The 24,945-nt window shown below is 28.3% G+C and overlaps 1 protein-coding gene and 1 long non-coding RNA gene across 2 annotated transcripts; one reads left to right on the top strand and one right to left on the bottom strand.

The window, feature by feature from the left end:
• Positions 1-494: 494 nt before the first annotated feature.
• Positions 495-13,484, bottom strand: LOC139426965 (uncharacterized). The gene is made up of 3 exons (XR_011638108.1): positions 13,401-13,484; positions 12,274-12,401; positions 495-561 (listed from the first exon to the last, which is right to left on the bottom strand). It is a non-coding gene; the product is annotated as an uncharacterized lncRNA (long non-coding RNA).
• On the top strand, positions 8,985-24,152 carry LOC107454152 (uncharacterized). Its single transcript, XM_043053096.2, has 4 exons — positions 8,985-9,138; positions 20,250-20,346; positions 21,931-22,112; positions 23,944-24,152. Exons 1-4 carry the CDS (start codon positions 9,100-9,102, stop codon positions 24,067-24,069), a joined length of 444 nt encoding a protein of 147 aa, XP_042909030.1. The 5' UTR covers positions 8,985-9,099; the 3' UTR covers positions 24,070-24,152.
• The last annotated feature ends 793 nt before the right edge of the window (positions 24,153-24,945 follow it).

The raw sequence follows: 24,945 nt of genomic DNA on the forward strand, positions 1-24,945 counted from the left end.
CTTCATCTATCAAAAGGTACCTCAAGATAGAAACGAGTTAACATGTCTTATATACTAGCGATTTGGTAATTAATATTTATAGTGGTAGTTACACCACATTACTCCCCTTCCAGTATTTTATCACGTCCGGGTCACCAATGTGGGGATTTAATCTTTAGACTATGCCAACCTTCATCTATCAGAAGGTACCTTAAGATAGAATCGAGTTAACATGTCTTACATACTAGTGATTTGGTAATTAATATTTATAGTGGTAGTTACACCACAATTCCGTAACATTAGCATTAGCAATGGATTTTATGTTTCTTGGTATTGCACGTAAACTACACTTCACTAGTGGGTGGCGCTCTTTCCAAAAACACTCCATGAAAATTTGTAAACTACCGAAAAAAAGGTGGTTCAAAATATTGCTCCTGTTTTTGAATTAGTATATTTCATTCATACAAACATACCTACAACAAATTTTAAATTTTATGATTATTGATATAAAAAGGGAAAAAAAGGACAATTATAATCTCCATGTGACACTTCTTCCCATCTTCTTTTTTGCGAATAAAGTAACTACAAGAAAAAAATTACAAATTAAAAACAAAATACTATTCACAGAAAGAGAACAATAATATTTACAACTGTACTTCAAACTAAAAGCATTTATTTCAACTGAGTTTACGGACAGCTTTTATCTCGTTCTAAAAATATTGGACTGAAAACAGACTGCACTTTGATGAACCGACGGTATTACAATATTTATAATATATAAACCAGTTTAACTAATTCTTCCAAACATTTCTTTTGAGTGTATCTCAATTTTCTTGAAGTTTGACGGTTTGCATCTGACATTTTGTTTATTTCACCCCATTCCGTGTTTTTTAAGCGAAGACATTTTAAAGATTGATGCTGTTCATCTCTTTGAGCAACATTATGATACAGAATATAAACCCGAATGTAATAATAGTGAGAACTTTCTTGTTGTTGTTTTGCTTAGATAATTTTTTTGTCGCTGGTATAGTATAAAACAGAATATAAACAAAAGTATGATAGTAGTAAAAATATTTTTAATCCTTTTTCTTTTTTACACCTACAATATAAGATGTAAACAAAATTGAAATATTTCTTTTCTTTTCCTTTTTTGCACAGTTTCAATAAGAGACAAAATATAAATAGGAGTAAAATAATAAGGCAAGTCATATTACCTTCTTTTAAATTTATAGCGACGATAATAGACAGAATATAAACTAGAGTAAAATAAGTGTGAAAGTTTTATTTTTCTAAAATATTGTGAAATAGTGAAAGTTTTGTTATCCCCAGCGACAATATGAGATAGAATATGAACTAGAATAAAATAATAGTGAAAGTTTTATTTTTCTAATACAAAGTGAAAGTTTTATTTTTCTAAAATATAGTGAAAGTTTTTATTATCCACGGCGAGATAGTATGAAACAAAATATAAACCAGAGTAAAATAATAGTGAAAGTTTTACTTTTCTAAAATATAGTGAAAGTTTTATTATCCATCGAGACAATATGAGACAGAATATAAACCAGAGTAGAGTAAAATAATCGTAAAAGTTTTACTTTTCTAAAATATAGTGAAATAGTGAAAGTTTTATTATCCATCGAGACAATATGAGACAGAATATAAACCAGAGTAAAATAATCGTGAAAGTTTTACTTTTCTAAAATATAGTGAAATAGGGAAAGTTTTATTATCCATCGCGACAATATGAGACGGAATATAAACCAGAATAAAATAATAGTGACATTTTTATTATTATCTCTTCTTAATGACAGGTCAAAATGAGACAGAATATAAAAAGTATTAAAGTAATAGTGAGAGTTTACTCTCTTCTTATAGATAGCGACGATATGAATTAGAATATAAACCGGAGTAAAATAGTAGTGAGTTTTATTATTCTTTATTACCCACCGCGACAATATGAGACAAAATATAAACTAGAGTAAAATAATTGTGAAAGTTTTATTTTTCCAAAATATAGTGAAATAGTGAAAGTTTTATGATCCCTCGCGACAATATGAGACAGAATATAAACTGGACTAAAATATTAGTGAAAGCTTTACTTTTCTAAAATATAGTGAAACAGGGAAAGTTTTATGATCCCCGGCGACAATATAAGACAGAATATAAACTAGATTGAAATAATAGTGAAAGCTTTATTTTTCTAAAATATTGTGTAATAGTGAAAGTTTTATTATCCCCCGCGACAATATCAGACAGATTATAAACCGGAACAAAATAATAGTGAAAGTTTTATTTTTCTAAAATATAATGAAATAGTGAAAATTTTATTTTCCACAGAGACAATATGAGATAGAATATGAACTAGAATAAAATAGTTCTGAAAATTTTCTAAAATATAGTGAAATAGTGAATGTTTTATTATCCACCGCGACAATATGAGACAGAATATAAACCGGAACAAAATAATAGTGAAAGTTTTATTTTTCTGAAATATCATGAAATAGGGAAAGTTTTATTATCTACCGAGACAGTGTGAAACAGAATATAAACCAGAGTAAAATAATAGTGAAAGTTTAATTTTTCTAAAATATAGCGCAATAGTGAAAATTTTATTATCCATCGCGGCAATATATGACAGAATATAAACTGGAGTAAAATAATAGTGAAAGTTTTATTTTTCTAAAATATAGTGAAATAGTGAAAGTTTTATTATCCATCGCGACAATATGAGGCAGAATATAAACTGGAGTAAAATAATAGTGAAAGTTTTATTTTTCTAAAACATAGTGAAATAGTGAAAGTTTTATTATCCACAGAGACAGTATGAAACTGAATAAAAACCAGAGTAAAATAATCGTGAAAGTTTCCTTTTTCGAAAATATAGTGAAAGCTTTATTACCCACCACGACAATATGAGACAGAATATAAACCAGAGTAAAATAATAGTGAAAGTTTTATTATTATCTCTTCTTAAAGACAGGTCAAAATGAGACAGAATATAAAAATTAAAATAATGGTGACTTATAGATAGGGACGATATGAATTACAATATAAACCGGTGTAAAATAATAGTGAGTTTCATTATTCTTTCTTCTTATTCACAGCTACAATATTATATAGAATGTAAACAAGAGTTAAATATAATACAAAAATAATTTTTATTCTTTCTTTTTTTTTGCTGCTACTAAATAAGACAGAATCTAACTAAGAGTTTAATAATGAAAAATGTTTTACACATTTTCTTCTTTCTTGCAGCTATAATATATGAGACAGAATATAAATTGGACTGAAATAATATGAAAAAATTTGTTGCAACAAGAATGACTTATACCCATAACTTAGCAAAACTTTTATTAAATTATATTTTTTGATAATTATCTTTTTGGGACGCTGATTTTCTAACTGCAAATTGATTTACGGAATCAAATACTGAACTCATTTTCTGTGAGTGAGCATATTTTATTCATATTAAGAAACTTCGAAATTTAATAAAATGAATAGTTTGCAGGTGCAAAATTATCTGAATTTTAAATTCTAAATTCAAAAAAATATGAAACGAGATGTTATTTCAAAGTTATTTCTTATATCTCTAGTAGTTGATTTTTTTTAAAAAAAATTATAAGGAAGTTAAATTCAATTTTTATGTATTACAATAAAATATATTATTATTAAATAAAATAATGATAATAGTTACAGGCAATCTTGTTTTCATAGAAGTGATTAATATGTTTATAGTAATCAATAAAAACAAGGTATATATATTACTTGATAAAATTGCAATTAAAAACTATAAAATAATAATAACATTAACATTTAAAATATAATTTTAAGCTTTGTAATTTAGTTCAGTTTTAAAAGTTTAATGATTATTTGGGAATTTTAAATGTTCCAATAGTTTAAAGAAATAAAAAGTGTACTTGATTGTAAACTTTAAGTTAAAAAAATTATATTTTGGTTGTGATATAAAAATAAAAACTACCATAGAAATTAAGACTATTAAAACATCTATTGGAGATCACTTAAAAAGGTTCAGATCTACTAATATTATAAAAGATTGAGTTACGCTTGATGGTAATGACTTCTGCGGTAAGTTGCCACAAACTTTGAAGGATGGTTTCGAGGAAAATGAGGCGAAAAAGTTAATCCTGATTCTCTATTAGTCTGCAATGCGGTTGGTCCTAAACTAGAAATTAGAAGATTAGCACTCTTTTTAGAACAAGTTTTTTCGTACAATCTTCAATGATGAAATTAACCGACAAACAGTGCTTGAAACTGCTTGTAGAAGTTGCTCATTTTACAGTGGTGCATAACAAATGACTTATATTTCCACGAGTTTAAAAATTCAAATAAACTTTATTAGATCATTTAACTTAACAGTTTTCTACCATAAATTGAGGCAATTTGAATTCATGGGTGGTTTCATTCCATCGTAATTTTGTAACCAACTGTATAATGGTGACTTCAAGCTGCTATAGGGGATAGACTCCTAGTCCTTTATAATGATAGCTCAGTTTTTTTTACCACAGTGCCATTGCGTCTACTAGGCTGATTTAAAATTGGTCATAATTCCGAATTTTATTGTTTTTCTTTGAAGCAACAATATTCAAAATTTGTCACAGAGAATCGAGAAGTAACTTAAGGATTTGGTTTAATTAATTAGGGTTACTTAAATTAGGGTTTGAAGCATTCTGTCGTGTTTTTTTAAAACGCCCTTAGAGTTCCAAATTTATTACCTTTTAGTTGGCATTAATTTCTATGCGAGTTTTTTTATTTAATAAATAATTGAAACAGTACTTTTTACCTAAATTTTTTCTTAATTTTATATTAATTTTACGTTTTCTAGTTCGAAAATTGCATAGATATTGATATTTTTTCAGAATTTAGTGTTCTATCGACCAACCTGGCAAGCTTGCTTGACAAATTGGTCATCAAATCATTAAATTACGTAAAATAGTTATTTATAGGTCTTTTGAATAACATTTTTGACAATAACTATAAAAAAAAATCATGATTCAGATAACTTTTGTAAAATAAAAGCATTGCACAAACAGCCAGTTTTTAATGAGTTAGTGCCCCTAGCCGAACGATGACATTTCTGGACAAGAGTTGTTAAGCAATTCTCAATTCGTATGATGCGTCCTACCTCAACTTCAAGCTCATAACCGCTGTACTGAATCCCTCATCATGCTTCCTCTAGCCTGAATATTTGAAGTACAGCAATTATTTAAATTTGCAACTCTTATTATTATTGTTATTCACCTTATTCCTGATGGAGGTTCTCTCTATTATCAGCAGATGGGAGTACAATAAGAGGCGTTTATAACTTCCTCTTGATGATACGAATTCATTGATTTACTCGAAGACTCCTATAGTATTATGATACTCTTTTACTACTCTCTATATACTCTGTAGTATATACTCTAAATCAGGGATTCTAATTTTCACTAATCTGAGCTGCTATGATGTCATAGGAGGGCTGCAAGACTTCCGGTTTGATTTGTTTTTTTTTTAGGATACTGGGTGTATGAGAAAAATTTATTTTCCGGTAATGTGTAACTTAATTAACAACTTGATGTTTTGTAGAAAAATGTAGACGCAAGTAACAATATTTAATGTAAAGAAATTGAAATGTAAAGAAAAAAAAATCACTTTATTTGATGTATGTAAATAAATTCCAAATGTTTCAAAGATTAATATGAAGATGAAACCTGCTGCAATTTTTTAAGTTGCTTAAATCATTAACGTTTTTATTAAAATATTTGATGTTGTGGTAATTTAGGAAAGTTATTAAATTGTTGAGTGGGAATGATATAAGACACCAGGTCCAAAACTTAATTTTTCTTTCTACAAAAATTGAATTTAAAATTGATTTTCTGAATTCTTTTTTTCAGTATTTTAAAATTAAGATTACGAATCTTCAAACTTATTACTTATATTGTTTTAATCAGTGTTTTTGTTTTAATTCAAGTTGGGACAAATTAGGGAATGATATATAAGTATGTTTTAGCTACGTACAATAAATAAAAATTTAAAAATGATAATCTCATTTTTATCATATTTTAAAATATTTTTTAAAAGAATTTTTTGGTCTCTAAATATATTCAAAAGTCATAAAACAAGTATTTGTTAAAATACATTCTAAAAGATCCTTTCCACTTAAAAATATGCATGTCATAAAAAACAAATATATTTGTTAAAATACATTTTAAAAGATATTTTTCACAGCCCATTTAAAAATATGCACAAGTCATAAAAACAAATATTCGCGATAATGCATTCTAAAAAGACTTTTTACACCTCAAAAGTATGATCAAGTCATAAAATAAATATTTATTAAAATGCATTCTTAAAGACCCTTCCCACCTTAGAAAATATGCACACATCATAAAATATGCATATTTGCTAAAATACATCCTAAAAGACTATTTCCTCCCCGCAAAAATTGTAAAAGCCATAAAACAAGTATAAAGTATTGGGGACTTGAGAATGGCTCAAATACAATTTCTTTTTTTTAAACATTAGATATTTAGAATATTGTTATAACAGTTTAGTTTAAGTTGAAAAAACTTCTGTATTTTCTGCTGCTCAGGTAACAATGTATATAATTTTTTTGTCTGCAATTCTTCTTTGTCACAGTTGTAAAGAACATTTTCAACTTTCCCTTGTTGTCTTTTTGTCTCTCTGCCAAACAAAGAAGTGTTTCATGGCGTGATTTATCACCACTTTTTCGAAAAAAGCTTAAAAATATTTCGGATAAGAGCAGTAGGATAGTATTTCTAAAATTATCTCTAAACATATAAAAGAAGAAGCAAAAATTATAATTGCGTATTGTTTGGAGAAATGCAGAAAGTTATTTAATTTATTTAAAAATTAACTATATGTATTGAACAAAGAGAAAAAGAATCGTATTCCAAAATGTATGCTGTGAGTTAAAAAACATAAAGCTGGAAAACAAATGTATTATAAAGCAATTTATATATTCTCTTACTGAATTATAGAAGATATAGTTTTAATCATATAGAGGTTTGTTTAAGAAAAATAGGTTAAAATGAATATGTAAAATTTTGTAACGTGGTTTCCTCAAAAATATTTTAATTAATTCAGCAATAACAGTTTCAATTAGAAACTAGATAGTGATTTCGAAGGCCACCATTTAAAGAGTAATTTTCTCAGAGAGTTAAGTATTTTTTCTCATTTTAAAGTATGTGCATTTCAAAATAGTTAGAAATATGCAGACATTTTTTGGATTGTAAAATAGAACAGAAATATCTCCGTTAAGCCCCCACTTAAGAACAGTTTTCAAGAAGTTGCATACTTTTTCTCATTTTCCCGTAGTTTTAGGATTGGATAAGACATGTTAAAATGATATTTTGAGTTACAAAATGGGATAAACTTCGCTCCCTTGAGCAACTGTTTTGACATAGCTTTCTGAAAATGCAGTTGACTTTTTTCATTTCAAAACTTTATTTTAGAATAGAATAAGAAATACAAAGACTTTTATATTAAAAATTAAGCTATTATTGAGCTCTAAGATGGTCAAAATTTGAAAGCATATTTAGTTTATTTTTCATAAAGAGTAGAAACGTAGCATTTTCCTATACTTAAAGATTCGAGACAACACACTTAGAAGAAACTGTTGAAGATGTTTAACCTTAACAATAATATCATTGACATGCTGCTTTATATATAATGATCGTTGGTTCTAATATTATCTCTGATTATTAGCTTCATGAAAACAGGACGTAAAATTATATATGAAAATAATGATATTAATGCCGCATATGAGAAAAATATAACTGTGTAGCATGACTTATTACCAGCCATTCATTAACCTTAAGGAATCAGAATATTGTTTTGTTGGAAATAATATAAAGAAATTTTTTTTATAAAACTAAATAATTGCTTTTAAAACTATATTTGAAATTGTTTCAGTCTATAAAATTATTTTACATGCAATATAATATTCCTTAAGCGAATGCACATAGTTATCTATAACAACGGTTCCAGAAATATGTCTTACTGTATCCTAGAGTTCTGTGGAAGGGTCTTAGGGGTTCTGCGAGTTTGGACTTTTCTTTTAAAACAATAATAAGTTTAGAAGCATGTAATCATATCAACATCCAATAGGTTATCCATTATTTATTTTAAAAAATGTTTTGGTTGTTTTCTTAGAAAATATGTAATCAAAATGCCAGTGTAAAGAGAAATAGTAAACTGAAAGGAAAAAATTGATAATATATTGAATAAACTAAGAAAAGAAAGTATATTTCTAAAATATTGCTCTGTTATTTGCAATTGAGAAAAAAAATGTAACAATAACGAATTATGTTTCTCTGAAAACCATTTTGAAAGTGGTTTTTTCCTTTCAGAATAAACTAGGACCAATTGTCCATTCTAGGACAAATATTAAAAAATCTAGACATCTCAATATTGGTGCCTAGGTGCACATTCTTATAAGACCCTTATTAAATCAATTTTGATTCCAACTGGGGCTAAGGTCAAATTGTTGCTAGGGTCGAAGTTGAGGAGTAGCAGCGAAAAGGAGGTTTACCTCCCTAGTACTTAAAAATATTCAGAGAAGCTGCTCTATAATTCAAAACATTCGTGAGTGTATCAGTATCTAGTTCAAAATTTTTGCTTACGGTCTCGTAACTTCTGAAATAAACACACTATATTTGAATTCGCATTTTAGTCTCATTTAAGATAAACTAGATGGTTATAAAAAGATAAACAACAACAATAAACTACATCTATCTATCTCTGTATGGTTAACACATTATCCCCACGGTATCAAATTACATTGGCAATATTTAAATGAGACAAAGTTCTTGACCTTTTTGGCGGAAGAGCCAGAATTCAGCATCCCACTCATATGTACCTACCTGTAATTTGACCTTCGACAAGGAACTTCTAATTTATTCAATTTTTTTTTGACAGCTTCATCCAAATTGATTTCAGTCAAAAGGATGACGTCACCTTCTTGATTTGGGTCATGGAAAAGAAAGTGGACAGAGTTGTAACCACTAGGTGTCACTGTTCAGCTTTTCTTCATTTAATAGTAGTGTTTTCTCTATTGTCTAAGGAGCATATATTTCAGAACTGGTTTCAAAACACCACACGATGCAGTCTGTAACGGTTGTTTTAACTGTCTGCCTGATAGTAAGTGTTATTTGTTGTTGCCTCTTTAAATGTTTGCGATTGAGTGATTACTGAAAGTCTTTTGTCAAAATTTAATTTGCTTCTGTAGGAGCTTACTTAGGAGTTTATACAGAAGGCTTTATGTTTATGTTCTGTTGCATCTTTTTGAAATTTTTTTTAAAAGTTTTTTGTTCTTGCAGATTTTAACTTTTATTTCAAAATTTAAGGAAATTTAATCTCAATTTATTTTAATGCAAGCATTTTAATTCAATTATAAATTCTATGGGCCCCCCCCTACTGATTTCTGAAATTTTTTAGATTCAAAAGCTTGTTTACTCATAATAAGTTTTTTTTCTCAACGGATAAAAAAAATCTGGTAAAATTACCGTACTATATGGTAAAGACATTTCTGGTAAAAAAACAACAACATAAATCTGGCTAATAAAGCCAAATTATACGATATTTAAATGATATTTGTGCATTAATTATTTTTCAGTTCATATGGTAACAGTTCACCAAAAAATTCCGGTTTTTAAAATTATAGTTCTTATAGCCACACATTTAGTTTAAAATACAAAACTGAAAAGCAAATTTAACCAAATAAATGATTCTTATGCCATGTTCTAAGGTGTCCTGATAATATTGCCAAATTTTACCACATTTACAAAATTTTATCACCCATTACAAAATTATATCTTATTGTCAATTTTACCAAAATCATTACCAAAGTGATTCAGTAAGAACTACCGAGCTTTTTAATGCTCCTATAGCGCCAAAAACAGGGCATATATTTTTTATATACTGGTAGTTTTACCATACTTTTTTCTCAGTGTATCTTTTGAAAAAATTGTTACTTTTCAGGGCATTTTTAAAGGTTATCGAAAACTAGGGTCAATTTATAAATATTCTACTATAGTTTCTTCATCTTATCTGTACAAATGTTTTACAAAAATAAAAGAATGAATAGTTATTAAATTTTAATGATAAAATAGCTTGCATATTTAACAACATAATATACTTTGTTCCAGCCACAAAATTTAAGTTAAAGCTAGAGTTGGAGTGCGATTTTTTTAAGTTTTAAAGTTAATGGACAATATTTTTTTTCGGACTCAAAATTTACTAAACAGCTATTCATTTTAATAAAAAAATGTTTTGTAGTAATATTATACTATTTAGTATAATATTACTATTACTACTGCTATTCATTTTATTAAGTAGCTAATTCGTAGTAATATTAATATAATACTACTATGAAAATAAATCTAAAATATGAATTTTCTGGTAAATAATTTCTGCGAACAATAGAAGAATTATTATGATTATATACTTTATTAGATTCAATGATATTCAGATGGATATAAAAGTCGACATGTTTCAGGCGCTCAAAAATAGGCACCCATTCTCTAGATTTGCCAAACTTCTGGCAAGTGACGACTACATCCATTTCCATCGTACCGCTTCAGTTTCTTGTTTTTTTATATAATAAAAGGGTTAATTATAAAACCACGAGAGTAGAAGTGCCGTTTTATTACACGATTGATGAATCAATCTTGTAATTCGCTATTTCAGCAGGAGTTTAATGGAAAAAATGTTTAAGATTTAAAATAAAGTAATAACCAATTATTTATATTTTATTTTTAAAAAAAAAGCCTTGGTGAAACATTTATGGATAGAAAAAAATACTCAGCGACCTGAGTTTTGGCCTCTACGCATAGGTTGGAAGCGATTTAGTTAATGTTAGAGTTATGAGTTATAGGCTGGAAACGATTTAGTTAATATTAGAGTTATGAGTTATAAGTTGGAAACGATTTAGTTAATATTAGAGTAATGAGTTATAGGTTGGAAACGATTTTGTTAATATTAGAGTTATGAGTTATAGGTTGGAAACGATTTAGTTAATATTGGGCCAATTTGCTGCTCATCACATTCGTGATTGAAAAACACCAAATCCACGATTTCTCAATTTGTTTTCAAAACTAAGATTATTTTTTAATGGAACACACAATTGCATAAAACTGATGACATAATTTACAAGTCCAAGATAAGCAAATATTATTGGCTCGCACATGTGTTGAAAGTTTTTTTCTTTCTCTTTGATTACCCGTTTTCCTTTGTTATCACACTCATAAACAGCAAAAAGATTTGTTCATTTTTCTTAAGAAATAAAAAATTAGTGAGTTTAGGATTAAAAGTAATGAACCTTGTTATCCCTTTTAGCTACAACTTATAGTCAACCCTACACAAAATTAAAATTTAAACGCAACTTAAGCGTTTTATAGTTATAAATATGGCTGTTCAGATTGTTCAATGTGCTCGTATTTTTTCCTAATTGTAATTTTCATAAAACCCTTCTGCCCATTTTATCTTCTACTCTAATTTTACCCTATCTTAGATGCCTTCTAATGTAAGTTATATATCTTAAAATTACAAATGTGGTTATTCAGAATATTTTACGTACTCGTATTTCTTCTTAAAACTGATTATTGCAATTTTAATCAGACCCTCTACCCATTTTAGCCATCACCTTTAATTTCACCCTATACAGAAAACTTTCTAACGTAAGTTATTTTTTTAAAAAAAAATTGCAAAATGTTTTATGTGCTCTTATTTTTTCCAGAAACTGATTATTTTATTGTTATAAGACTCTCTATTCATTTTAGTTCTTATTTCCATTTAACCCTATTAAAGAAACTTTCAAATTTTAGATATACATTTTTAAATATGTGGTGCAATCATGGGTGTTTTATATGTTAGCATATTTTCCAGAAGATTATTAAAATGATCCTTATAAGCGCTTTGATACATTTTTTTAAAGCCAAGAGAAATAAAAAGGAGAAAAAGTGCATTGATTATTGTTTACTTCTTGATTTTTTAAAAAAATCCTATGAGATCATCGAGTTGGTGTTGCGACCGATTGGCTAAATTACCCTGATTTAAGGACTATTTCTTATTAAACTTCACTTGTAATTTGGATTTAGTCACTGTTTACGAGAAGTAATGATTTTAGATACATTCAAATTGAAAAAAATTAACATCAGGAATTAAATAGTGAATTAATAAAATAGCTTTCTGCATAACAAAAAAGAAAAAGAAGAATCTTAAAAAAAAATCCGAAACTTGAAAGTGGTAAAAAAAAAAAAAAAAAAAGATACTTACTTCGAGTTATATCCACAATATTTCCTTCAGGGAAAGTTGTTTTCCTCTTTCTAAGTTTCAATGGCAGAAAGTTTCTTTTTCTTCCTTTTCTATTTCAAAAAAAGTCACGACGTTTGCAGAGATAACAACTAAATTAATGGAAGTGTTTATTAAAAAAGAATCGCAAACCACAAAATATTTAAAAATAAAATAAAAGTTTTGGAAAATTCACTATTTCGTGAAGTGTACACTTTTCGTTTCCATTCAATTCAAATTCACCTTTCACGATTTCAAACTTAAATTGTAAATAAAGTGCGCTCCATTCAGAAATCTATTATAATATGTATTTTTAGCTTCCTGGTCAAAAATAATCTTAAAATATATACAAATTTAGAAAGCAAAATAATATTTAAGTGCGAGAAAAGAGCACAAAAAATCTGAAACGCTAACAGTAGTTCAGTTGCAGAAAAGATTTGAACGTGAGGCTTCCTGCTTCATCCGGCAAGCAAACAGGTTTTAATGCTTTCATTCCTTTATTCCTCAGTTGTTATTTATTAGATTGGGTTAGCCTTTTTTATTTTCCACTTTATTAGTTAATAATGAGCGTACTTAATGTGTGTACAGTTCAACTTCATTCTTAAGAATAATTTTAAAAATATTCTTTCTTAACTGTCATTAAATAACTTCAGGGGTTTCGATCTAAACATTTCATGCTAATAACAATTAGGTTATGCGTTTTTACTCAACCCCAGAAACTGCGAAAAATAATGAAGTTTTATCAATTTTTTTTACTATTGTTCTTTACATAAATAACGACAATGGGGTGGATATCATGCAATACTAATAACCAGTAATATTCACATTTTATAGGATATTCATAAAATAATTATTGAATTATTTTAGGATTGCATTTTTATCAAACTTAAAAATTTTTTTTAATTACACTAAATCATAATTATTAATAGTTATAGTTGTTTAATTTACGTCGCACTAAAGCTGCACAATGGGCTATTGGCGGCAGCCTGGAAAACATCCGAATCATGACATCACAATTTTGATTCTCAGCGGAGGTTCGGTAGCTCAACGACCTGCGCTCAAAGTCGAGCATTTTAGAATAAAACATTTTAAGGAGGACAGATGCTGCTCACCCTCACTCCCTTTGTAGCCTAATCGAAGTGGTCATCTACCTGTGCACTGACAGTGAACAGTGATGCTTGACTTCAGCGTTCTACCGTGAACCATATCTTACAATCAGCCCGCTGTGTGACTCGCAATTATAAGTAAAAATGTATGAATATATTGAACAGTTGTTTAATATAATATAATGAACGGTTGTTCTTTGTTATTAAAGGATCCTATCGCGTGATTTTTCTAGTCAAATACACTGAGAAAAAAAGAATGATCAAAATTACCAAAATCTAAATCTAAGGTTAAATTAACCATGTTTCTGGCTCAATGGGAACACCGAAAAGCTCGACAGTTTTTACCGAAGAGCTTATGTAATGATTTTGATAAAATTAACAATAAAATATGGTTTTTTAATGCGTGATAAAATTTTGTGCATGAGATAAAATTTGGTAACTTTATCATGATAACTTACTGTATGATATAAATACCATTTATTCGTTTAAAGTTACTAGCAAATTTAAATTTTCTTAAAATAACTGATTAAATTTACTTGCACATTTAAACTTATCCTGCAGATAATTACTCAAACTTTACTTCAGATTTAAATTTTTTACTAAACGCATGGTATTAAGAATAATAATTTTGAAAACCAAATTTTCGGTAAATCGTTATCATATGAACGCAAAATCGTTACCAAATGAATGTACTGAATGGATGGTTTAAATACTGTATATTTTGGTTTTATTAACCGGAGTTATGATTCTTTTTACTAAAAATATCCTTATGGTACAGTACAGTAATTTTACCAGTGTTTTCTTTTCACTGAAGGTGTTGAATACACCTTCAACAATGATGGATGGTCGTAGACTATTATCATCATACTGACAACGATGGTTGACTGTTTCAGACTATTATCATTGTCCCAATAGCAATGATGAACGGTTTTAGACAGGTATCGGCCTTTCTGCCATCATTACGTAGGCAACAATGATGATTGGCTTTAGACTATTATCATTTTCTGTTATGTAGCGAAATTTAATTATGGATTCTATAGTTGTGTATAAAATCGTTTTCGTTTTGCTTTTGAAAATTAGAACAAATATTGAAAGTTTTAAATTATTTTTGCAATTTTAAAAGAGGTTTAAACATCCCTGAAATATTATTTTATATTTATGTTGGTCTTCGACCTTTCTGCTATCAATTAACACGCTGTCAAATAAAAAAAGGAAAGATAATAAATTTAAGGATAAGAATCTGCTTATCTGTCAATTACAGATTCTTTAAAGGTGATAAATTATCAGTTGTATAGTAAAGACCTGGGACATAGTGCGAATACGAGTGATATTATCTCTCTCCCTCCAAAAAAAAAAGGAATTTAAGACTAATATGAAAAGTTTTAATGATGTTATTATTTACATTAATTATATACTTAAATTAAAATTTGTTCACCATTATCATATTTTTTCTCTTATGGCTCTAAAGTAATATGTATTTAAAAAGTGAAAAAAAATATTTTGCAAAATTTTATGGATAAATGTAGCTGATTATTTTAATCAAAATTATAAAATTTTCAGAGACATATCTTAATTGACAGGTTTCTCAAAAAACTTTTTTCTTCTTAAGATTAGAAAACTATGAATGTAAAAAATTTTGTTAAACTAACAATTTATTAATTAATCAATGAAAATATTAAGTTTAATATATCATTCATAATAATATTTTAAACGTTCTGGAAAAATATACATAAAATATTTTCTAAAAAGCACGTGAAAACATGAAGTATATCAAACACAATATTCGCGTTAAAGTCACTTTTTTTGAAGTTTATAACACCAAATTCAAAAATGATTCCAGTTAGTAATACTTAAATTCTTTGACTAAACTTAAAATAGTTCAGACTAGCTAAATACTCTTACTATAAACTCTCTGTCCTATTTTACATTTTATTCGAAATTTGTGAAATGAATAAATCAAATTATGAAAGAACGGGTGTAAAGCTGTTGGCTTGATTTCAACAGTTTTCTCTTATTCGATGCCAGCAACGAAGTGAAACTCGTTTTCACCAGAAAATTTATAAGAGACACTTTTATAACAAGCCATTTTAAATTAGGGCGGCATTTATCTTTGAAAGAGAAATTAATTGCTTCCTAACATTTAATTTTTGAGCGATTACGAAATTGAAACTAGTTTTTTGTCTTATAAAAAAATTAATTTGTACTTATTTGATTAAATTTTTAATTGATGACTTTAAATTCAACGTTTAGAATTCATGAATTTTAATATTTGAGTTGAATTGTAATTTTTTTCTAATTAAAAAGCTTTTTATTTTAATTTTACAGTAGATAAAAATGTAATAAGTAAATAAAAGTCAATTACCAGTTAGCAACCTTTGAGGATTATGCGATATAATATATACACTCGGAGAAAAAAAAATTATTATAAAATTACGATACTGTATGGTAATGACGTTCTGGTTCTTTTTTTCCCCTCTTTTTTTAAAGGAATAAGAAGCATAATTTTGATTAATAAAATTAAAATTGTACTTAAATCATACGGAAAGGTTTACCAAATTTTATCACACGTTATAAACCATATTTTATTGCTAATTTTACCAAAATCATTATTAAAGTTCTTTGGTAAAAATTACCGATCGTTATAGTATTCTTGTAGAGCAAGAAACATGGCAAATTTTACCATATTCTTATAGTTGTTACCCTTCTTTTTTTTACTCAGTGCAGTTTGAGTATGTTAATTAATTTATTTACGGAAAAATGGACAAAAGATGCTTTCCTTAAGTTAACTTTAAACATAACTGCTTCTGACGAAGTCGAGGTTTGTTAAGGAATGTAGAAGGGGTTAGAGGTTATCCAAAAAGTAAGACTTAAGTAGTTGAGTTGATAGATCATGTGAATGTATAAACATCGTAATGTTCTTTTCAAGAATCAAATCACTAAAGCTAATTAAGCGAATCGAAAACTTTTTGAACATAGCTATAAATTTCATTCACCCAAGTGTAAATTAATGTAAAAAAAAAAAAAAGAGTAAACGTTATTTTTATATTTTTTCCAGGTATCAAATTTATAAGTCATAACAAAGTAAGCTAACTTTAGGTCAGGAATAGTTCTTTTTTATTAAATTTGTCTAAAACAGAACCGTTTATTTAGCACACTTTTACGATTCTTAAGCCCAATGTATGAATGTTTGTAATTTTGAGAATTATTTTGTCGGTGAAGTATTCTTTGTGCATTGTAAAAGTCAAGTCAGGGTATAAATTACCACTACTTTGCGTGTATCATCCATAAAATCCATTTCACCTTAATATTCATTTAATTGGATACATTATTTATTAATAATTTCATTAATATTCACCTTAATATTCTTTTTACGGTATGTGCATGTTAATACACTTGAATACCATATCTGATGTAGCAATAAAATTATTTTTTTATCGCCAACCTGCTTGTTAATTTGTCTTGTTGAAATTTTTTTTATTTGAAGCTCTTTCGTCAACAGAAATCAAAATTGCTTCAATTCGAATGTGTTACACTAATAGCAAATCTTGAATTTTAAACTCAGTGTACTATTTTGTGAAAGAAATTGAATGGTTAATTAAACTCGCAATAACTTAAACAATAAAAAAATTTTAAACTTTAAAAGAAAATCACCAACATTGCGAGATTTGTTCCATCTAAATTAAAGTTATTAAAATCAATGAATAATTCTTAGTTTTCGCATATTTTTAGGAATCAAAGAATTGCAATGTTGGAATAACTTTTCAGATCTTAAGAAAATTGTCTTTTATTTCTTTCAAATACCTTTCATTTTCTTTTCATTTCCATTTCTCTCTTTTGGCTTCTTTTCAAATACACATGTTGTGCCAGGTCACTGACTAAACATGTACTAATATAAACTAACTAACTAACAGTTACTAACAGCAAAACTAACAGTTATAAATAGCTCGAAAAAGTTAATAGTTGTTACATACTCAAAACAGTTAAAAAAAATAACATACTTTTGGCTAAAACAGCTTCTTTTCCCAGTCTTTGAAAAGTATATCTCCGTATAGAACAGAGAACAAATAAAGATGTTTGTTTGAGATTGTCTGTATATGACATAAACTACTTCATTATGTCCATAAAATACAAGATTTTCTTTTTCTATTATTTCTGAGATCGGGCTAAAATTACTTGGATTCTAAAGTGATATCAATGATATTGCTTCAAATGTAATATATAGCAAAGCTCTTTCAGCAAGGTAATAAGGCGGAGATTTTTGACTAGCATATTGTGGATTTCTTATGAAAAATTAACTCATATAACATGTCCTTTAAAAAGTGCTATTAAAATTTAATCTTTTTATTTTTTATTAAATGCGAAGAAGCTGTTAGTAATGACATTTTTTTCAAAAGTAGTTTGATTATTTAGTTCTATCGACATACCGTATTCGTTAAGAGAATAGGGTGTTGAGAAAATAGAAGTTTATAGTTGTACCACTACGAAATTTAATTTAGCACAGATTAAATTTATTTTAAAATATTTTCTTAAAAGGTTTTTTACAATCTTTTTCATATTGTATAGTGAGATATAGTGTAAAAAATTCTGGATAAAAACGCACTAAAAAAGAACCGACACTGAAGGTACTTTTTACCGGAATTACCCATTTTTACCGGAACATCTAATAGAGAAAAAAAAATCTGAGTCACCGTAATTTTTACAGTAACAATTACCATAAAATCACTGAATCACTTTAATAAAAGAAATGCTACTTCAAAAATTGCTGTATAATAGTTTACGGTAAAAATACATTTTACTGTTAAGTGCCGGTACTTCATACCGTAATTTGATTCGGAATTTTTTATCAGTGTATAATGAATAAAAAAACTTGTATTAGGTAGGTAGTTTTGTTGAGATAAAAATACTTTCAAAGATAGTTTAAGATTTTTGTCACGGTTTGTATTATCTTTGATACAAAAGACGATGAGTGGGACGATTTCACCTCATTCACGTTAAATAAGTAACTGGGCTAAAATAATTCAAGGTCAATTGATAGGCGGAAAAAAGACAAATTCCGACAAGAAAATGTGTCAGAAAAACGTTGCCGTTTCCGTTTAAACACCTTCACAAAATTTGCTAGAAAAAAGGAAAAAGATTACTGCTGTTACTTATAGGGTGCAAGGATTACTTAATTATTGTATGCCTTCAAAATGTTATAAATTGCTTAATATTTTAAACTTAGACACTTCAGATTAATGAAACACAACAGGAGCCTCTCTCAATCAGTTTAAATTATGGAAAACACATAGTTGTTTAATTAATGAAATAATTCTTATGTACTAACTAGTTTTTACCCTAAAATCCGTACCGACCACTGTGGATATGTAAAATATCCACAGTGGTAGATGGTGCATGGGTTAGAGGGTCTTGCCGTTAGGCTAACCATGGGAGGTATTCAAGGTTTTCCTCTTCATATAACGCAAATGCTGATTAGTTCCATCAAATTTCTCTCACTACTTGATGCAGGAGTTCCCTTGTCTTCTGGATTAGGTTCAAAAGTTCAAGACTACGGAGTCGAATTATAGTAGTCGTAAACTTAAAAATTGGGTCTGCTGTTCGATGACGGTTATAAAATAAAATATAAACTATTTAATTATTTCTGAACTAATTCAAATTTAAGCAAAATACAACAAATTATTCATTTACAAAATTTAGATTACGTGCCTGTAAAAATCAATTTTCTATAGCTGATAGTACTGAATTGGCCAGTCTGAATTACGCGGAACAAGAAATCTACGAGTTTGATGTAAAATAACTCTGAAATATCATTAACCACACCATTAACATTTTAAAATCATAATGCTTATTAGAAATTTTTCTAGAAATTTACATTGTTTTATTGAATGGAATTTGAGTTATGACGATGAAAAGCACACTCTGTGAAGATTTTGTGAAAAAGGCCACAGTAGTAACTTTTTATTATGCAGAGAATAAATTGAAATTTTTGCAGAATTCATCTTCATCGTGTGAATTGATTTATAAATCGCTGAGTGTAAAGAAATATGAGTAAGCGAATACAAAGGGCAGTAAATGTTTCTGAAAAGGATAACAATAATGTTACAGTATTAGATGTTCTCTTTAATATTTTCTGTACTCAAATTTTAATTTTTCCAAAATGTAGGAATTACATTGGAAAACGAATTTTTGTTGCATTTATACAAGTATTTGATTTTGCTTAATTCAATTGTGAGGATTTTAAACCTGAAATTTGCTTTGTTCCTGAAGCTGCAGATTTTTTTTTCTTTTCTGAAATAGCATTTTTAGTCGATTTTATGTGAAAATGTGCAATTTTAAAAACGTTATATATGTACGAGATTGAATAAATATTGCAACAAATTTTTAAAAGTAGTTAGAGCATATCATCAGGATTGAAACTGCATAGGAACCCATGCCCAGAAATGTCATCATACGCCGCTTCCTTTATGAAATCGTTTTTTGCCTGCTCTGAACAGATTATAATAGGAAAGCTCCCCAACAGTGTACGATTATATTTCTGGCCAGGGGTTCTTAATCAGTTTTAATTCTGATGATGCCCTCTAACTCTCCGAACAGTTTCTTGCACCATTTATGCGACTCCCTGTCATGTATAAAATTTTTAAAATTGCGCATTTAGACAGAAATTGGCTTAAAAATTCTCATTAAAAGAACTGCAGTTTTGCGTGAGTAACCAATTGCAGATTTGAAATCAGGGATACGAAAGTATCTAAGATCTGTTAAAAAATATCATACAAGAGCAAAAATACAAAAGAAAATTTGCTCCTCCGTGTAATAATAGGTTTTATTTAAGTGTCTCTTATTGTTTATGTTTTTCACCAGTTATACTTCACATCTGTATCTGCACAAAGACGAAACAACCGTTACGGCAATCCAAAGCTTAGCGTCGATAATGAATCCAGATCTGCAAGAGCCAAAAGTAAGTTTTTTATTCCTGTTATTATCATAACGATTTTGTCAAAATTAATCACAGGTTTGAAAGATAAATGGATGGAGGAAGTATGTAAATCGATGAATGGTGAGCCATGGTCGCTTTTAAATATTTTTACATACTTATTTTATGACATCCACTATTTCCATTAATGTAGTTTCCATAGAAGATTCTGTTAACGTGTTGAAATAAGGAAAACTCATCCTTCTTTTATGTACAACAAAGACGCCATTTCTCCATAGAATAAATGGATTTTTATTGACTGATAAATTTACATTATTAGTCTCAAAAAAGAGGGTGTAGACTTAAGCAGTTGTGATTTAACATTTTTTGTGAATAACGCGTTAATATGGAAACCGTTACTATGAATGATTCTAAATAAAGCGAGCGTCTCAATGAAATAAAAAAATATGACGGGAAGAGAAAGCGCCTCTACACATTATTGAATCAGCCAAATTATGAAGCGAATCAGTCAGCAGAAATTGGCGAATTAATCACTGGGTGTATTCGAGAATCAGTGTATCAGGAATTTGGGATTCAGTGAATAGGCATAATTACAAAATCAGTTAATAAGTAGTCAATCATTAACTGATTTTTTAATTCATGCTAGGTAATCAATTTAAAAATTAATAAAAAAAGTTTTTAAACCTATAATTTGTAATATGGCAGCCAACGGGTTCAATATTTGTTTTTCTAAAATGTTTCATACCTTCTTTTCACTCTTATTATTTCATTTATGTAAGCATTGCGAAATGCAGCAATGCCTTATTGATTGTAACTTTATTAAAATGGTTTTCATTTAATTCTATTAATGAATTTTTTAACACTAGTTGAACTCAGTTGCCATATTTAGAAAAATAACAGCTTCGTGTTCTGTAGTAATGTAAATCAGGAAGAAAAAAAAAGTAACCTAAAAGGACGTGCATTTAAAACAAAAATTCATACTCTAACAGCATCTGAAAATGCAAAAAGTGAGTTTGATTTAAATGTTTTTTTTTTAAATTTTTTTTCCCAATGGCAGGCACTGAATTTGAATCTTTGCCTATACTATGCCAGAATTGTTGCTCATTTCGCATTACCCAGTGGGCACCTGTGAACCAATGTCACAGAGGCGAGCAACATTGCCCACGCCACACTGCCACAAACCCGTTTATAGGGCGGGCCACATTTACACATCATGCACACACACAACAGAGGACAGCACAAAGAGAGAGAGAAACATCCATGCCCAGAGCGGGATTCGAACCCGCAACCTATGGCTTCGCAGTCAGGCACGCTAACCGCTTGGCCACCTGGCCGGCTGATTTAAATATAAATTGCGCAAAAAATAATAAAAAATAGCAAATCAATCAACATTTATTTGTATTTTTATATGAATTGTATTTCATATGGTAAAAATGCGTATGCTTATGAAAAAACTTAAATATTTATGATGCCAATAATTACAAAGATTTCCCCTTTGTGTACTTTGTTGCACTGGCACTTGGAGAAAGGCACCGATTTCAATTGCTTTAAAATGATTTGAAAAGCGTTCACGCTTATGTGATACTAACCTGTTTCAACAATTTTCAGTTAATTTGTCGTGTGATACTGGAAAGATGTTGTTTAAAATCAATTTCGTCCAACCATTTGGAGGAGTGGTGCAAGTAGGATCAAAGGCATCTAGAGAATGTACCATTCGAGGGGATAGAGTTCGAACATCATATGTTCTTTCAGTAAATCCTGATTCTTGCGGGAGTTGTAAGGAACAACGGGTAAGCATTTTTTGTTTTATTAGGATTTAAATAAATTTTTAAAAAGCATTTATAATTAACGTTCTTATCATCTTTAATCAAAAGATGATTTAAGATGGGAAGCAAATTTAATTAATTAAATAATTTCTAATTTTCAGTTTTTTGTTTAATTGATTAGACAATTTCTAAGTTTTCTTTATATTTATGATTATTAAACTTTAAAGGCCTCTTTTATTGGGTTGATTACTCAACTGAAAGGACTTTTTAATTTGGTTGATTATACAAATTTAAGGTTTTTTCAATTCTGTAGATTTCACAACTTAAAGGGACCTTTTTATTTCACTGATTGTACAGATATATATATATTTTTCTTGCTTCATTGATAACACAAATCTATGTTGCTTTTTTATAACTTAAGATAGTTATTTAGAAACTTTTTAAAACTTCTATTTAAATTATAACAAAAAATACAAACAAATGAAACAAGATAACAATAAATTGAGCAAACAAAATCTTTCTTCTTAAGTTATGCAAAATTAAAAACATATTCCATATTACATTCCCTTTTTGACATTTTTATAAAGTAAAAAGAAAAAAAAAACGAAAAGTAAAAGAAGATAGTTGTCTTTTTTAATTACGTTGATAACACATATCTTAAGATTTTTAATTTGATTGATTACGTGACTCTAAAGCTTCTTTTCATTGCTTTAATTAAAACATTAACAGTATAAACATTATTCAGATTATTATGTTTTTATTACATGCGCAATACGCTAAGTAAAGTTTTAATGTCTGTTTGCCCATTGAAAAAATGGGAACTTTTCAAAATATCGGGTCAAGGTAAGATAAAGGCTACGTTAACCCAATTAATTTTTTTAAAAGTTAAATGGCATTATGCCTTGTACCATGGTTTACCGTACCTGTTCAGACGCTATGCTATTTTTTTCTCAATTTTTATGAAATTAAGAGAAGTACAAAAAGAAATACTGCAACATGCTTTTCAGATTATAATTGAAAATTAAAGGTAATTTTGATGCAGCTCATAGTATAAAAAATAGTTCTGCTTCCATAATACGCGAGTTTTATCAATATTCAGTGATCATTTAATGACTTGTGTAATTTTATTACTAAACACGATGCATTTTTGTCAACTCATGAGCCACATGTGTCTTGAAACTTATCTCATGTTCAAGATAAAATTATTATTCCTGATATGTTTCAATTTTCATGGTGTTATAAAGATTACCCTTATAATGTATTCTTACAGTGCCTGAAAATTTAGTGAACAATTTTTTTTTTGTGGCTTTTCTTTCGTAGTTGCTTCATTCAATGATATTACTTTTTTCCAGGTCATTTAGGCATTTATAATATGCATATAGTGTACCTATTTCTACCATGCTCTTGATACCTTACAAGATTGCACAACAGTGTTTAGTTTGATGATTTGTAATCTTACCAATTTTTTTTATCTTAAGGTTAAAACCATTTTGCAGTTAAATTTCCTTTATAATACCGTCAGGGAATCTAGATTCCAATTTTAACAGAAAATGCAGTAGTTGTAACATAACTTTGATGTACGCTTGTTTTTCAACATGTTGCTTTCTAATGCAGATCATTGTAGTGTCAATTTCTAACAAAGTTGAAGAGCGCTATAACTGTTCAGAAATACGCAGCGATAAATTAAACAGCAAATTATCTATATTAAACTGACAATTTAAAATTCTGATAGTTTTATATATTAGGCAAAAGTGTGCTTTTGATCTAAAAATGTGGGAGCAAATAAAGTTAAATAAATAAGCATTTGTACTTACTGGTAATATTTATTATGAAATGTATACATTTATTTTTTTAGTGCTCAACACCTGGCACATTTGTTAATACTCTCTACATTCGTTATCATCCAACACTTGAGAGAGATGGGGATGAACTTAAAACCGTCATTTGCAAGTATCAAGCAGGATCCATTCAAGCTGGATGAAAATTTAGTCCATTTCAAACATTACTTGTCATCATGGATTCGATTTCTTCACACATGCCAAATAAACAAACCATTTTCTAAAATCTGTCTTTTTTGAAATATTTCTTTCATGGAAATGGTTATTTTTGCTTAGTTTGAAATATCACTTAAATTTATTTATACAGGCAACAGCCATAAAAATATTTTATTCCATACATAAATAAATAAAAATAGAATCACATAATGATGTTAAAACAGCTTAAATCTCCCGTGTTCAAGTAAGAATTTTTAACTTCATTTGATCACATATCATACCGGCACGTTTAGTATTGTATAAAGTTTCTCAGAATTTAGGGATACATTCTCACCAAATTTCAAATTAGTTTAATAGTTGGTCAAAAGTAGCGCTTCTGATTGAATGATATTCTTGTTCGGATATTAGCGCTATCTGTTGATAAACTTTGTAACTATATTTGAAACTTAGTGAAGAAAATTTCGTTTCATGAACAAAACGTAGCTAACAGTATATTTTCAGCACTTTTTGCCTGATAAATCGTTTTGTATACAAGAATGTCGGTAATGTTTTGGACACTCAGAAAAATATTATTTTTCTAATACATATTATTTACTAATTAATTTAATAGTTGGTCAAAAATAACGCTTCTGATTGTTCTGGCTGATACTCTTCGGAAATTAGCGCTATCTGTTGATAAACTTTATAACTATATTTGAAACTTAGTGAAGAAAATTTGGTTTCATGAACAAAACGTAGCAAACCGTATATTTTCATCTCTTTCTGCCTGATAAATCATTTTGCATACATGAATGTCGATAATGTTTTGGACACTCAGAAAAATATTATTTTTCTTATACATATTATTTACTAAACCTAAAATT

The sequence above is a fragment of the Parasteatoda tepidariorum genome, chromosome 1 (assembly GCF_043381705.1).
Source record: "Parasteatoda tepidariorum isolate YZ-2023 chromosome 1, CAS_Ptep_4.0, whole genome shotgun sequence".
NCBI classification, from domain to species: domain Eukaryota; kingdom Metazoa; phylum Arthropoda; class Arachnida; order Araneae; family Theridiidae; genus Parasteatoda; species Parasteatoda tepidariorum.

Excerpts from the sequence above, each read along its gene's own strand:
- LOC107454152 (XM_043053096.2), top strand. The coding sequence starts at position 9,100 with ATGCAGTCTGTAACGGTTGTTTTAACTGTCTGCCTGATA. Across the intron at positions 9,139-20,249 it reads TTTTAACTGTCTGCCTGATA|TTATACTTCACATCTGTATC; the intron begins GTAAGTGTTATT and ends GTTTTTCACCAG. Across the intron at positions 22,113-23,943 it reads GGAGTTGTAAGGAACAACGG|TGCTCAACACCTGGCACATT; the intron begins GTAAGCATTTTT and ends TTATTTTTTTAG.